At 37.7% G+C, this 16,081-nt stretch overlaps 1 protein-coding gene across 1 annotated transcript in view; it reads right to left on the reverse strand.

The window, feature by feature from the left end:
* The window catches only part of LOC143693555 (uncharacterized), a 114,299-nt gene that overhangs the window by 43,498 nt on the left and 54,720 nt on the right, over positions 1 to 16,081 (reverse strand). The window contains exons 14-16 of the mRNA XM_077175248.1: positions 14,861 to 14,911; positions 14,211 to 14,261; positions 2,354 to 2,383 (exon numbers count right to left, since the gene is read on the reverse strand). Coding sequence (XP_077031363.1) covers positions 2,354 to 2,383; positions 14,211 to 14,261; positions 14,861 to 14,911 — 132 coding nt within the window. The remainder of the gene's footprint in view (positions 1 to 2,353; positions 2,384 to 14,210; positions 14,262 to 14,860; positions 14,912 to 16,081) is intronic.

Below are 16,081 nucleotides of genomic sequence, written 5' to 3' on the forward strand. Positions count from 1 at the left end.
AATGGTAAAGTGCTGTTTGAACTGTGCATGTTACTACCACAATATATTTTGGATAATGAGCCAGTCAATTTAGAGCGCTGCCTGGCTACTTCTATTATTTTTGCAGCTGTGCAAAAAATACTGTATCCTTAAGCAAAACCAGTGAACATTATCCTTTTTTATTGCCAGTCAGAGGAATACACATGCAGCCTAGAGCAATTTCTTGTGACAACAGAATAAGCAGAAATAAATAAAACCTTATATTTGGAGTTAGCTAGTAGCATGCAAAATTTCCCATATGAGGCCTGCAGAGAAGGGGAAGCTAGATGAGAAAGCATGGCAACTAAAGCATGGCAACTAAAGCATGGCATGTTCATTTTTTGGAAGAGGCCTTATTACTTCTCTCCAGTTTTTCAGTTTAGCGCATATCTACTAAAGGCATGAGCATCACTGAACCAGTTCGCTTTAGTTGCTGGAAGATTTCATTTTTCTGGCATTTTTTCCCCTAGAATCACTACCTTCCTTGCTGACAATGTTGGTTATGATCTCAGAAAACCAGAGAGTGGTATAATCCAAAAAATAAATAAAGGGATGATAATCATAAGAATGACTAAAACTGAATTTCAGTTCATGCTTCCATATTTCTGTGAAATAGGTTGGTGGTAAATAGCAGGATGAGATACAGCCTGAGCCAGGTGCATGAAAGTAGCCTACACATACTTGTTGCAAAATCCTTTCAACTAAGAAATCAAAGGAAATTTTTTCAAGCAAAAGAAATATAGAAAAGAAAATGAAATGGAAAAATCAATCTAACTTCAAAGAATGTTCATGAAAAATGCATTTTTCAATCAGTTTTGCTGGGGAAGATTTTGGTTAAGAGGGAAGAAAATCCTAGCTGGTGGAAAATGAGCACTAGATGTTTAAAACAAATTCCCTTGGTTTTCTTCTGTAAAAGAATGGGCCCGCATCTGACAAGGGTGAGAGAAGTAGCATCCTTAAAAATTACCTCATTCTTTTCTTTCCATCAAGGATGTAGCAGCTCATGTTTTTGAAAACTGCAGACATTTTGATATCTGAAAACCAATGGCTCTGTGAGTAGCTGCCAGTTTTCTGATTCTCCCTGCTTCATGCACTACCTTTCACGCCTCAGTTGCTGCAAATTAATCTTTGGACAAAATATCCTGCTTAATACCTATTAAGCATGGTTGTTTTTGATAACTGAAATTAATTTTATTGTCCTGTTAAAGACATGAAGTGAAATTTTGGCCTCAGTGGAGTGAATGGGAATTTTGCCACTAACATCAACACAGCCAGGATTTCACTCATGAGCTGATAAAACAGTTGAGACTATAATTTTGTTTTTTCCAGTTCAGTTAACAGCTCTATACAGGGATAACAGAAAAAAAACAATAAATTAGTAGGATTGAAAATGTCTTCATGTATAGGCAGTAAAGGTTGGCTCCTCTGTACAATTATGTGAATCCTAGAATTTCCAAATGGCAAAAGACACGCCCTAGCGCCCCCCCCCCCCACCAAATCTCTCATCAATTATAAAGAGCTATTTTTTTTTTCTCATTGAATGAAAAATCTTTCTCATAAAAAAAGAATCTTGAATAATCCTAAGAAATATATGGATATGTTCTGAAAATGTTCCCATTACTCGATTTAATGAGAAAGACAAGATTTATAAGCCCAGTACTGAATAAAGTTGAACAGGTTAAAAAAAATACCACCTCAGTGCAAATATTTCAAATTATTTTTGCTGTTTGAATAAAATAAGAAATTTAGGAAAAAAAGTTTTAACTCAGCAAATCTTATTCTGAAAGACCACATATAAATAGATATTTAGGTTTTGATAAATACATTATATTTATCTTTAAATAAAAGTAATATCTTTTGTTCTGATTTAGGGCAAATTTTTCCACTAATCTGTTAAAATATCAGAGAATGACTTCAGCAAAGGTTACATGCAAGCTCCATATATATGTGAAAAGAGGAAATTAAATATGTCTAGGAAAGCAACTTCTGCAAAGAACAAGCAGCCAGGTCAGCATGCATGGTGCACTGCAAGTTTGTTCTCGTTGACAAATCCAAATGTGGTAACAAAGGCCTTTCATTTTCCTCCCAGCCAGAATGAGGAAGTGTCTGACACTGGTATGTATTGGCCTGTTTTAAAAAGGAGCTACCAATAGTGGAAATGACAACAGTGTTATCCCAGCAGGAGCAGATAAAGTTGGCTGATGGTAGCACACGCGGTGCTGTATGTCATCACAATGCTGTAAATCATCACAATTGTATCACTGAACGAAAGAAACATTTCTCACAGCAGTCACAGCCTGAAAGATGTTTCAGTCAAGGGAAGAGATTGATTTACCTTTCTTCTCCCCCTCCTTTTTCACTGCAGCTGAAACAGAAACAAAAATACAGTGTTTTCAAAATTGAAGTTAATAGCAGTTATCAGTAAAAATAATTCAAACACCTATATGAACATTTGTGCACATATATCAAATCATATATATATTATGCCATAAAGGAATACATTTCTTTGCCAGATGAAGAAACTGAAACATTTCCTCTCAGACACCCAGCTCTGCCATTGATGAGAGCATAGTCCAGCTTTCTACAGCCTCACACATAATTTTAGACACGGTTATCTTCCTCCCAGACATTGAGAATGGGAGAGATTCATAGAGTGAAAATTTCAAAATCAACAATGAAGGAGGAGGATAGATTGAAATGTCAAGGGGTAAGAGAAGTATAGAGAAAGGTTATGAGACATCATCAGTTTAAGAGAAATGTGTACTTTTTTGCTATGAGAAATTGTAGCATTAAAAAAGAGCAAAAAATAAGACATAAAAAACTGCCTGAAATTATGTTTCTAAGCCTCTGACGAATATTGAGACTTTCAAGACCTGATTATCCAGCAATCCCACCTCTAAACCCCATAACATGAGTTTTGTAGGAAGGAAAATGGGAAAGAGACTGGAAGAAAACTTATACTTTAAAATTTAAACCAAATTTTAAAAACCTGGAATTAGTTCCTCACTGGAAGCTGTGATGTGTGCCCAGTATTAAAATTCTGGAGACAGAATAAAAGTTCCCTAAAACTCAGCCCAGTATTCCAATAAAACCTTTCATACATCTACAATGAGTGCTGTGAAACCATAACAAAATTTTACTAGAAGGGATGAGGTGGCTAAAGTGAGAGTTACCTGCATTTACAGATAACTGCTGCAACTCTGATGGAGATGAGCCAAGCTTATCCTTAAATCTCTTCAAAATCCATGCACTACCCATTCCCCAGCCCACATTTATAGGACCAAAACTTCTAAAAATGTAGTAACAGATGTCACTTTACTTTGAAATGTATGTTAGAAGTGGTCTTAGTAAGCCTCTGCCTTAGGCTAGCATTTGCAGGCAAAAGAAGAGAGAGGAATTAAGATTCAGGGCCTATGCTTCCCAGAAAAGGGTGTTCAGCACCCGGTTGCCGATATGAATGGATCTGATGTGATATTGTAACTGGAAATGAAACAAGCAGAAGTGTGACTCTGCATTTATTGGATAATGTGCCCTGGTATAGAACAGAAATCAAGGATCATGAGGTCAGAAGAGGGCAGACACTCCCTAGTAGTTTCAAATGTTTGCACTTTGTGTGCTGATCTCTGTCTTTTCAGTGTTCTTAAAATGAGATATCATTTTACTGCAAACTGTTTGTACATTTGGATAAAAAGAGTCAAGAAGGAACTGGTTAAACCTTGAATTACTAAAATGCTATTTATCAATGGCCTGTGGCAAAAATATTCTGATTTAAAAAATTTTTAATGTTTTCTACCACTCACCCTCCTTTGAGAATTAGATAAATTTTAAGCATCTCAAGAATGTGCTCAAAAAAAAAGGTTTCGTGGCTAGAATCAGTGAAAATCTGGCACAAGGTTTCTGGGATCTGGTCCTCTCTGCAATCACTTCCCTTTTTTAGGTAATGTGTGTAGCAAAGATGTGCTGTGTACATTTCACAAACTGTGGTTACAGCAGATTGAGTAGGTTTTACCCCCAGAGACTGCTCTAGGAGCCTCAATGGCTTTTGAAAGGCATATTTATATAGCCACTTGCCGTGTTTTGAAGGGACTCCCAAATCAACCGAAACCCCAAATGTTGCAGTGTGTCGCCATTTCCTGTCTCACCTATCCCATCCCCCTCATGATGCCAACCTTTCCCCCTCCCCCTTTGCCCTCCTGCCTGGCACCTTCCAGCAAGGTGTCGTGTGATTGGCAGATGCCCCCCCAGGCCTGGGCTCATTGGTTTGTCCCAGAGTCCACATGCCCTGAGCCTTCCCCTGCTCCCACCTGGTTGGCCCTCACCTGTCCGTCCCCTCCCCCTGTCCCCGGGGCTTAAAAGGACACGAGACCATGCAGTCGGGTTGGGAGTCTGTCTGTCTGGAGCTGTTACCACATTCAGAAGTCTATCATGCTATAATAAAACTCTGGATCTAAGCTCCACGGCAGAACCCGCTCCTTTTCTCTTCACTGTCTGAACCTTTTCTACCAAAGGTAAACTGAGTTCCTATTTTGCCTGGACTTGTTCTGAGCGCCCAGCTGCAGCACCCAGCCAGCCAAAGGCATCTCTGGGGTGAAAACGCCACAGCTGCCGCCTTTGGTCCAGCAGCGAGGCCAGACGAAGCCAGGCAGGACACACCCCAGAAGCATTCGGGGTTTAATATTTAATACCCAAATACTGAGACTCTGGGAAGGGCTTATAGGTGAATGTGCAGTGCGCCTCTGGGCTCCTCCTGACTTCTGTGCTGCCAGCTCATGGGATGTGGCTCAGTGTGCTTCTGCTCCCCAGGCAGAGCAGGGCCCTTCCACGCCTGCCACTGCACTTAGGGCTGGCCAGCTTCTGTTATCATGCTATTATATCCTGTTGGGACATCTGCTGGAATTTTCACCTTGGCCACCGTCTTTCTGATGGGATGTACCGTAAATACTCAACAAATCTCATGAGACAGAAGAGGCCTCATTCCGACCACTGTAGCCAGTAACATCGCTCTGGTCAAATCCTGCTACTCAAAAGTAAAATGATAAAGAATAAATGAAAAAGGGCAGAACACTGTCCTTTACATTGCTCTTTCAGAAGCTGAGCAATGTTTCTGAGTCTGAAAAGCAGCAAAAAGATGGATAGTTTACCCAAGGAACTTGGTTTGCAGGTGATAAAAGGCCAGATTACCTGCTGAATAATGTATGGTAGCTAGGGAGAGAAGGGCGTGAAACAGAGTGATGAACTAGAAAATGTGATGCTCCAATATATGGGATGCTCTTGGCTGTAGAACTCATCATTGTAGAGGAGTGCTTTTTACCCTGATTATTTGCAGAAAGAACTAATTCTTGAGTCAACTTGTTTTTCTCTCTGTGCTGAAGAGACCTGCCTTGTAGTTCTTGAATTACGAATTTGTGCACACAGAGCTATTCAAAGAGGGTTCTATTAGCAGCCTAAAATCACAGTCTGTCTTTTCTAGGCTATCCAAATCCAATCATACTTTTTCAGTTACTATAGATAGTATACAAAGCAAAACACATTTATCAAGAATATACACACCATGTTATGGAATTACAAATCTAGATTGACAACTATTCCAGAAACCAGAAATGAGCATTGTCATATTTTAGGTTTTGTGAAGAGGTTAAAAAAATCATTTCAAACCATGGAGGACCCTGTTCAATTTTTTTTTTTTTTGTGTTGAGTGGGAAAAGAAAGGTAAATTCCAGTGGTGGAAAGGTCAGAAAACTGGGATAATGCAGTAAGTATTTTCAAGGAGGAAAAACATTCAAGTTTAAGATTGTTGTATTGTTTAAGACTTTTATCAGAAACTTGAACCTTTATCACCAGCAGTCCTTCAATCTCATACATAATGGTGTTTCCAAAGGACTTTTTTCTGAGTTGTTGAGCAAACACAAACCATTTCAAAATTGTGAAGATATCTTGAAAGCAGCAAAAATCTTCAAAACACTGGTTCCTACTCAAAACCAGTTCTTTCTATGTAGCTTTATGACCCAGAAATAGCCAGAAACAGATATTTAGTCTAAATAGTCTTTTATTTAGTCATAAAAGTATCTTCTACAAATTCTCCTTTTATTTTCTTATAAGAAGCAGTTGGTTTCCATCCTGAAACAGGGAAGTTTAACTTTATTTCTAAATGTGTAATAATTAATTATGAAAATTACATTTCCATACAGATATCCAGTTCCTCTGTGTCATTTCTAAAGAGCCCTTGACTTAGATTTGTGATTTTCAGTCTTATCATGATCATACTAATTAATCTCAGAGGAAATCTTGAATCTTTCTTATTTCACTTTGTATGAAACTTTTGTTGTTTTTCCTAGCCCACTCCAGTGCCACATTATCGTGTAAGGGTTTTGTACACAACACTCTAGACAAGATGCAGCTTTGATTTATGCAATAGCTTTGGAACATTTTATGCCTTTTTCCTAATGCATTTGCATATGGAAGAAAGTTTTTCACTGACTTGTCTGCAGCAATACTTTGGTACTTTTCTGGATTTACATAGTGAATTTAGAGATAAATATTTCTTTAATATTTTCCCTCTACTACATATTTCATTATATTTATGGACACTAAATTTTCTTTGACATCGCGCTGTCTGTTCACCTCATAAATTCAATGTATCACAGCCCCTTCTTATCCTGCATTCTTTAACTGATTTTGTCATCTGAAAATTTCATTACATTGCTATTTCTATCTTATCCTGTTAATTAAGGAATATAACATGAGTCCAGACATGGAATCATAAGCAATTCTTCTGTAAACAAGATGCAAGATGAAAATTAATCAATTGCTCTCTAGTTCCTAACCAGATATTTATTTTCTTTAATATTGTAGGTCTTAGGCAGCAGCTCCTTGGCTTCTGCAGTAATTCTTATAATGAAACTTTATAAAGGTCTATTTAAAACATTAAATAAATGTTGCGCTTATTACTTTATTAATATATTGGAAACAGTTATTATTAAGACATAGTTTCCATTTCTAGATACAACACAGGCTGGAACACAGTGTTTTTCCAGATATTTGGCTTTGTTCTTAATTTAATTATGGATTCACCAAATTTCTGACAGATTTTTAATTTCTGAATAACTCTGCTGTAATTTAAATGCATTTGCCCTGACAGAAAGGGAAATACATTTGAAAGTAATTGATATTTTGACTAAGTTCTAGTACTTATTTTACTTATAAACATGTAAGCTGTGGTGAAACAAGATCAAATGCAAACTCATCCCATGTGTCAGGTACTCTGTGATAACTGTTCATATGCATGCTGTTATGCTGAAGTGAAAACCACCTCATGTAGACAGCTACAGCAAAGCATCTGGCATTCACTGAGTTGATACTGTCTTTGCCCATCTCACCATAAATTGTCCATCTGTTCATAGCTTGAGAAGAAGATACTGTTTGAAAATACTTAAGAACCATATACAGTGATATTTCTCTCTCAGACCTTCCTAGAACATATTTTCTCTCCCTCTTTCAGTCTTTTTGAGTTCAGAATTTCTCTTATTCATGTCAAGTTAAATCTTACTCATGTTAAGAAACCGCAGTTAAGAGAACCAGTATAGTGAGTATCAGAGAGGAGAATTTAGCCTTTAAATTGGCTAGAGCATCTGTTATTTGGAATGATTCTAATTCAGTAGCAGGAAAAACCTTTCCTGCCCTTTTCCTCCTCTGGTCCAGATTTTAATGAACAGTTTTGGAGAAATAACCTCTTATTCAATTATAGTCATGCATTTTATCACTAATGGGCAAGAATTATGTTACAGTTGAACTCCCTCATAACCTGCCTATCCCTTTTGCCTTAATTTGTAAGACATAGCTGCTGACCTACTAAGAAAAAAATTATTCACTAGATAACCCCCAAAAAGTTTATAGTATTTTTCTCTTTATTACCAACAATGCCTTCTGCAGAATACAGAAAGATCTTGTCTAGAAGGAAAGTGTGCAAACTCTGCGTTGAACTATCAGTATTCACACTATATGGATTATTAACCCCATGTGCTGGATCTGGCTACAATAGGGTTAAATTTTGCAGTAGTCAGAAGGGAGCATAGCCAGGACCCAGAGGTGATTCCATACCATGTCACGTCATTTTCTGGGGATGGATTCCAGGTTGGGTAGGTGGTGGACAGAGAGGTCAGTTGTTAGTGTTTCCACAGGCAATATTTGCATGTGAATCACTTGCTTTTCTTCTTGTACACTCTGCCATTAATATCCTTGCTGTTATTGCTCATTGTCTTATTTTATTGCTGTTTCCAGACACCCTCATGAGGCACCTTTTGGGCTTCCAGTTTTCCTCCCCAGCCTGCCTCAGGGGGGAGTGAGGAGAAAGTGACAGAGCAGTGGGTGGTTTGGAGTGTTCCAGTGGGAACACTAAATTGAGGAATACCATTCCTAAATCCCCACAGTCTCTGTCACTTGGTAGAAGAGGCAAGTGTATGGTAATGTTCCTGAGCAAGTTCCCTTTGACTGTGTGTGGTCCAGTGCAATTTGGGCCATAAATCCAGAGGGACTGTGACACACTTGAGAACTTGTTTGAACCTCATGAAGTTCAACAAGGCCAAGCACAAGATCCTGCACATGGACTGGGGCAATCCTAAGCACAAATACAGACTGGGCAGAGAATAGATCGAGAAAGCCCAAAGGAGAACTATTTGAGGATCCTGGTGGACAAGTTCAACGTGACCCAGCAATGTGCATTCACAGCCCAGAAATCTAACCATGTTCTGGGCTGCATCAAAAGCAGTTGGGCCAGCAGGATGAGGGAGAAGATTTGGTCCTATTCTGGTGAGATCCCAACTACAGTACTACATTCAGTTCTGGGGATCACAACTTGAGAAGGACATGAAGAATTCCAGTGAATCTAAAGGAGGCCATGAATATCATCAGAAGGCCGGAGCACCTGTGCTATAAAGACAAGCTGAGAGAGTTGGGTTTGTTTGGCCTGGAGAAGAGAATTTTTTGGGGACACCCCCTAGCATCCTCCAATAGCTGAAGGAGCATACAAGAAAGATGGAGAAATACTCTTTACAAGAATATATAGTGACTGAACAAGGGGAAAAGGTTTCTAACTGAAAGGAAGTAGGTTTAGATTAGGTATTAGGACGAATTTTTTTACTGTGAGGGTGATGGAATAAGTAGAGGCTCTGGAATAAATCTCTCAAAGAGATTGTGAATGACCTATCCCTGGAAGTGTTCAAAGTCAGGTTTGATAGGGCTTTAAGAAACTTGGTCTTGTTTGATGTGTCCCTGCCCATGCCAGGGTGAGTAAAACTAGATGATCCCTCCTAATTTAAACTATTCTATAAGTCTATGAGAAAAATGGCAATAAAACGAATAAGCCTGATTCTATCAGCTCTTGAGAAGCAGATTGTCCCAGTCAGAGAGAATCCTTGTTTCTGATCTAAAATAATATTCTAGAATTTTGATTTATTGCATAAACATGCTAAAATAAAAAGTTAGACTGATTTCTGGGCCCCTCACTTCAAGGAGGACACTGAAGTTCTGGAGTGTGTCCAGAGAAGGGCAATGAAGCTGCTGAAGGATCTGCAGCACAAGTCCTGGGGGTGTTTAGCCATACTTTAATTTACAAACCTGTTTTTACTACCAAAAGTGCATTTCTACATACCTATGCAGATGAATATTACTCAGCTTGAATATTTTCCTTAAGGAGCAGTAATAAAAAAATCAAGTATCAAGCCACGAGGACAACTTCACTGTAGTTTGCCATAAAACATACTTTATCTTTATATGACCTACTTTTTGGAATTAAAATTTCTACTCACTTTTCTAATATAGTGTTCATTCACATTATGTATGTTACTTCTGTTCTTTTTTTTCTTATTTTCTAGTGTCTCTTGAAGAATATTTACAGAGAAGTGCTGACTCAAAATGGGAATTTTATACTTGCCATTATGACTCAGTCTTGGTTAAAAGTGTGTCATTATGCTAGTTTGACTTTCAAAGCTCTGGTATTTTCTTGAAGTATTTCTTACTGACAGTGTGAAGCAATGATGTTCTGTAATGGATGGGTCATTTGAACAGGCTGATATTGAGATTTTTGTATACCAAATCTATCTACCTTACATTTTAGTTCTCTCATATTCGTTCTCTATTTTATAATATAATTCTACATTGAACTGCTGTGAATTTGATTGTCACATTTCAGCAATGTACTTATCATAACAAAGGGGTTGCACTGAGGCCACTTCTGTTACTGCAATTTATACTGGATTTGACAGACTTCTGTAAAGTAGCAAGTGCTAATCCAAACACTGTTATTTCTCAGGGCATTCTTGGTTGGCTAGTTTAACCTGAGATGTCCTCTGAGGAAGCACCCTATGCACTGTCAGTTGGCTAAAAAAAAATAAAGAGCTCATAAAGGTGACCTCCTGCTCACACGTGGTTACAGGGCAATGGCCAAAAAATTTCTGGAATACTTTTCTCCAGAGAGGCTTTTCTCAAACTGTCTGCCTGATGTATGTGACATGTCACTTATCATTGTTAAGAAAGAGAGGGTTAGTGATGTGCAGCATCCTACACGAATGCTTAAAGCCACTTTACGCATTGGGGTTACACTCTTCTGACAAAATGTCAATGTCTTGTCATGCATATTCAGTGTCACTGAGTTAGTTGTATTTACTTTTGGAAAAGTTGTACTTGTTTGAATCCCAGAAACTAAGAAATAGCGTATCTGTCACATGAAACAGAGAAGACAGAAACAACTTTTAAAAACCTGCAGCCACTGAGCTGAACTTCCTCCAAAGGAAGATTGTACAAGGTTTGCTGTGTCATGAACTTTGATGATTAGCAAATTACTGAATCCTATTGTTGACATAAAGTGGTGTCACTATGTATGAGTATGCAACCTGAGATCTTCCCACTCAAGCTCAACTTTCCTATTCAACTTTTCTGTTGCAGTCCTGCTTCTGGGCCTTGAAGGATCTATAGTCCCGCTCACTGGGCAGACATAAGATACACAAGACTTAGCAGGCAGTTGGCCCAATCGTGTGTCTGACTGAATTTAATCCAAGTATTTTAAGTTCTTATAGAGTCAGCTATAGAGTCAAAGAGAAATGCGGTCTCAGGTGTGAGATATCATTTGTTCTCAGTGAGCTGTGCAAGGCATCAAGTACATCCATAGATGACATACAAGGTTGTATGCAATGCAGTAGGAATAACTGAAGTGGGTAGTGGTCATCTTGCTTGGGAAGCTGGTAAAGGCTGTGTAAACCGAGGGATATCAAACTCCACTAGAGTTTGATAGAGTCCATTGCTCGTCCAATCAATAAAACAAATCAATTCTATTCAGACTTTGCCCACACTTCTTTAAGAGAGCAAACATAGGTGCTTCTAATGTGGCCTTAAACTTCAGTAGAGTTAAACTTGGCATTCTTCACACTAAATATTCAAATTTTCATTCTTGTGCTTTGACAAGCAGGAAACTTTAAGACTGTAAGACAACACAGCAACATAGATTTTTATGTTTCTTACAGTGTTTTAATTGTAGGTCAAAAAGTTAGGCCATGTAGAAAAAAATCTGCATGAAATGCAAGTTCATTGCTGAACATAGCTTGTACTTTCTACTGCTATACCATAAGAAAAATCTTGCATATGTTCTATCAGCTACTACCAAAAGAAGACTTTTTACTAAAAAGACAAGAGAGATAGTAGAGTTAATCACTTCTGGGTAGTAACGTTTTCAAATATACTGAGCATAAACCGTTTCATATGCAGCCAGTGGAATTCTACAGTGTTTAATTAGACATGTCCTTTCTTGAAATAATTCAGTTTTGGAATTTTACAGGACAGGAGTTGTTATTCATAAGTTGTTTCACTGTCTGATCAAACTGAGTAAACAAAGTAGTTTTTAAATACTTATTCTTTGTATAGTTGGGTGGGTGTTTGACACTTCACTGAAGGTAATTCATTAGCATTGCAATTAAAACACTTTTACAGACATGTATTTCTTCTTTGCGATTCTTGATCTTTTGAAGTAAATAGGATTTTATTCTCATTATCACTTGAATAACTCAATCTTCCAACCACAAATATTTATGATAAGAATTAGAGAATAAACTCAATGGAAAGGTCAAGAGTCAAATACTCAAGGGTCTAATTAATGTTTAACTGTCCATTAACCTATGTTTCATAGACATTTGTGCAAGAACCTAACAGGAAGACCATAGGCTTTGAACCAATAATCAATATAGAAAAATCTGCCCACACCTAGAAGCATAGAATTAAAGTTGTAAAAGACCTTTAAGATCAAGTCCAAGTGTCAGTCTAACACCACCACCATTTTTTACTGCTAAACCGTGTCCTCAAATGCCATATCCATAAATTCTTTTTAACACTTCCAGGGAAGATGGCTCCACCACTTCTCTGTATGGCTGCTTTCAACACTCGCCAGCTCTATCTGTGAAGGGTTATTGCTCCCTGTTGGCTAAATCAAACTAAATGGAATGGTACAATAATGTGTCCCTATTTTTCTAATGCCCTAGACCTTGAACTGACAATTCAGGTTCATCTCCTTTGACTGCTGCAAGGAGTTTCAGACTATTTAAGCCCTAGTTCATTTTCATAGAAATATAAAATGGTTTGGGTTGAAAGGAACCTTAAAGATAACTCAGTTCCAACCACCCTCCCATTGCAGCAGGGACATCTTTGACTAGGCCACATAAATCAGAGACCCATCTGACTGGCCTTGAACACCTCCAGGGGTGTATCCACAACTCCTCTAGGCAACCTATTCACCAACCTCACAGTAAAAAATTTCTGCCCATAAACCTACTTTCCTCCTGTTTGAAGCCATCCCCCCTTGTCCTGTCACTACATGTTCTTGTATATAGTCTCAGTCCATCTTCCTTGAAGACTCCTGTCTGGTACTGGAAGGCCACAATTAGGTCACACCAAAGCCTTCTCTGCTCCAGACTGAAGAAACCCAATTTGCTCAGCTTTTCCTCATAGGAGAGGTGTTCTATCCCTCTAATTATCTTGGTGGCCTCCTCTGGATTTCAACAAGTCCATGTTCTTTCTGTGCTGGGGACCCAAGAGCTGGATGCAGCACTGCTGGTGGGGTCTCACCAGAGCAGAGGGAAAGAATTACCTCCTGTCACCTGCTGGCCATACTGCTTTTGATGCAGCCCAGGATACAATTGGCTCTCTGGCCTGCAAGAGTATATTGATGGTTTATGTCCAGCCTCTTATTCAGCAGCAGCCCCAATTCCTTCTTGACAGGGCTACTCTCAATAGCACTTTTTTCTGGCAGCACTTAAGCCTTTACTTTAAATCAGACCAATACAACTATGCAAAGTAATAGCTGATGTCTGCTATTCTGCTATACTCTAGGTGAAATAGCTGCACTTAAAAACTTGCAAATGGTGTCTCTCATAACTTTGTCAGAGAAAATATTACATCAATACTTCTAGTATTCCTTAGGGAAACTCTAAAGATAGGAAGCAGTATTATTCGATTATCTGAACCAGTTTTCAAAACTGACTGGAAGATTTTAAGATAGACTACTACATTTCCGTGACTCAAATGACTGTTATTAGCTAACAAGTTATTACATATTTTTATCCATATTATCCATTATTTACACATTTAACTTGAGCAACTGTTTTATAATGAAAAAGTGGATTTAATCCATATGCAAATAGGATAAAAGTAAACTAAGTTTTGTTTGAATTTATTTGATATGAATAAATAAACCTAAACATAGTTGGTTAATTATAATTACAGTGCCTAAATATGCCTAGTATTTGAGATGTACCATAAATTGTAATTGAATTTTATTTGATGGCTAGTGCTGATATTTCAATATAAGAAAAGAGAGAAAAGTGCAATCAAATTATATGTAGAAGAAGTAAAATGCAATCTGAAATGACTAATTTAAATAGAAAGAATAAGACAAAAATCAAGAAAAAATAAACTAATTCCTTTTGACTTTGGAGTCTATAAAATACCACAGCTACAACTTTGTATAGCCTCATATGCACCTGTCACTTGTTCAATCAGGTAAAAAGAATGTTCAGCAGCAAAGGATGCCATTCAAGGATATTCAGGAATAACTAACCTCAGAAACTGAGATCTGATTTGTGACACCTTGAACAATGGATTTATTTTCTCAACTGAAACTTAGGTTAAGGTTCAGTTCAACTTGGGATTGTTACCTTTTTCCTTAGGATTATTTGAAGCCTTAATTTCTTTTCGTTTTGAAGAGTCTGAAAAAGAAATCAAACACAAAAATGAAAGAAGAAAATTAGCAACATAAACATACGCTGTTTATAATTAGCAACATAAACATACACATACATTGGTACTGTAACAAATGTGCAAAACACCAGATCAGATAAATGCAGAAAAGAGATGTGTTAAGAATTAGAATTTCCATTTAATTCAATAAAAGTCAAAAACTAAAGTTGAAAGCAAACTCAAAATAAGTCCATTAAATTTGCTGGCAAGGTTTCTGAGGGGTCAAACCATACACTCATTCCTGTGCAGCCTATCATTTCAGCCTGCCATGTACATTCAGCAGCAGCTCTGTTATAATTCACTTAGAACAGACTAGCACTCCCACTGCAATATTGGCTGTGCAGGTCAGACAGCAGTTAAAGAACACCACAGTAAGAAGTGTTATGACTTTATTATTTTTGAATCATGTCAGACACTGCTCCTTTCAATATATCAGATCTTTTAAATGAGAAGAATCTAGGTTTGGTCCCTTTTTGCCAACAGCCTGTAACTCAAAATATATCAAAACTGCACTGAGATACCAGCAGAAGACTTGTTATTTGCCAGTCACATAATTATAAGACATTACCTTTTTCCTTTAAGGCTGTTGGAGGCTTCACATCTTTTCTTTTTCCAGCCTCTAGAAAGAAATATTTAACATTTATCACAAGTCAGGTTAGGGAAATAAGATGACATTTGAATAGAAGGCAAGTCAAACAATTTGATATGTGGAGAGCAAAAGAGATGTGGTAATTAAATAGATTTAACGGCATGGAAATAAAAAATAGGACAAAAAAAAACCAAGGTCATCCATTCATCTTACTAGTCTTGGATATGCAAAATAATAAGCCTTCAAAATGTCATTAGCTTCTCTGAATTTTAAGGAAACTATGAAGCCCTCTCTCAAGCAGGCAATGAAGAATTACTTAAAAAGAAGAAAGAAACTCTACAGAGCAGTTGGCATCAATGACTTTTCTTTTGCTGAACCCAAATAAAAACTAATCCACATTGATACCATTGAGATATTAGGAATACCTCTCTTGAAAGCCAGAGGCTGCTGACAAAGATAAGTGGGAGTTTTTTATTCAGGAGTGACAAAAGGACCAGCTACTCATTCAGGACTCCAAAACTCTTTTAATATTGAAAAGGCCATATGGGTATTGCCTGTGAATAGAATTTCACTTCCTATGTATATATAGCCTTTTAAAATGACAGGCACACTGGCTATAAAAGAAGAGCAGTGCTCATCCTTCAAATGTACATTCATATATTTTATGTCAAAATGAATAGTCCAGGGACTTAATTGTACCTTTAATTTTTTTTTCTTCAGTATATGACAAAGTATTAAAGGAGATGAGAACTCCTGTTATGGCAATATATGTTGCCATTATATTGCAAGGGTTCCATAGTGTTATTTCCTTATTACAAGAGTTTCATAGCTCCTTGATGTTTCTCATGGGCATCTCCTCTAAGCACTGACTCTTCCTCCTTCTTCTTCTCACAGCAGCCAACTGACTCCAGTTCCCCCTCAACTAACCTATCCACTCTTTTAAACCACTCTTCTTCTTATTGGCTACAGCTGTGGCCTGTTAAAGTCAGGCCTACTCCTAATCTTTAATAATTAGCCCAGCTGCAACCCTTTGGGGGTAAGATTACTTTCTATACTACCTTTATTTTCTTATATTCCATTTCCCTTATAGTGATATTCTAGTTCTCCCTTTCTAGTAACTGACAAGGGAGAACTCAGGGACAAAAAAACCCAAACCAACCAACTAACCAAATCCCCAAAAGCCCCCCAAAAATGCAGTGG

This window comes from Agelaius phoeniceus, chromosome 3 (assembly GCF_051311805.1).
Source record: "Agelaius phoeniceus isolate bAgePho1 chromosome 3, bAgePho1.hap1, whole genome shotgun sequence".
NCBI lineage: Eukaryota > Metazoa > Chordata > Aves > Passeriformes > Icteridae > Agelaius > Agelaius phoeniceus.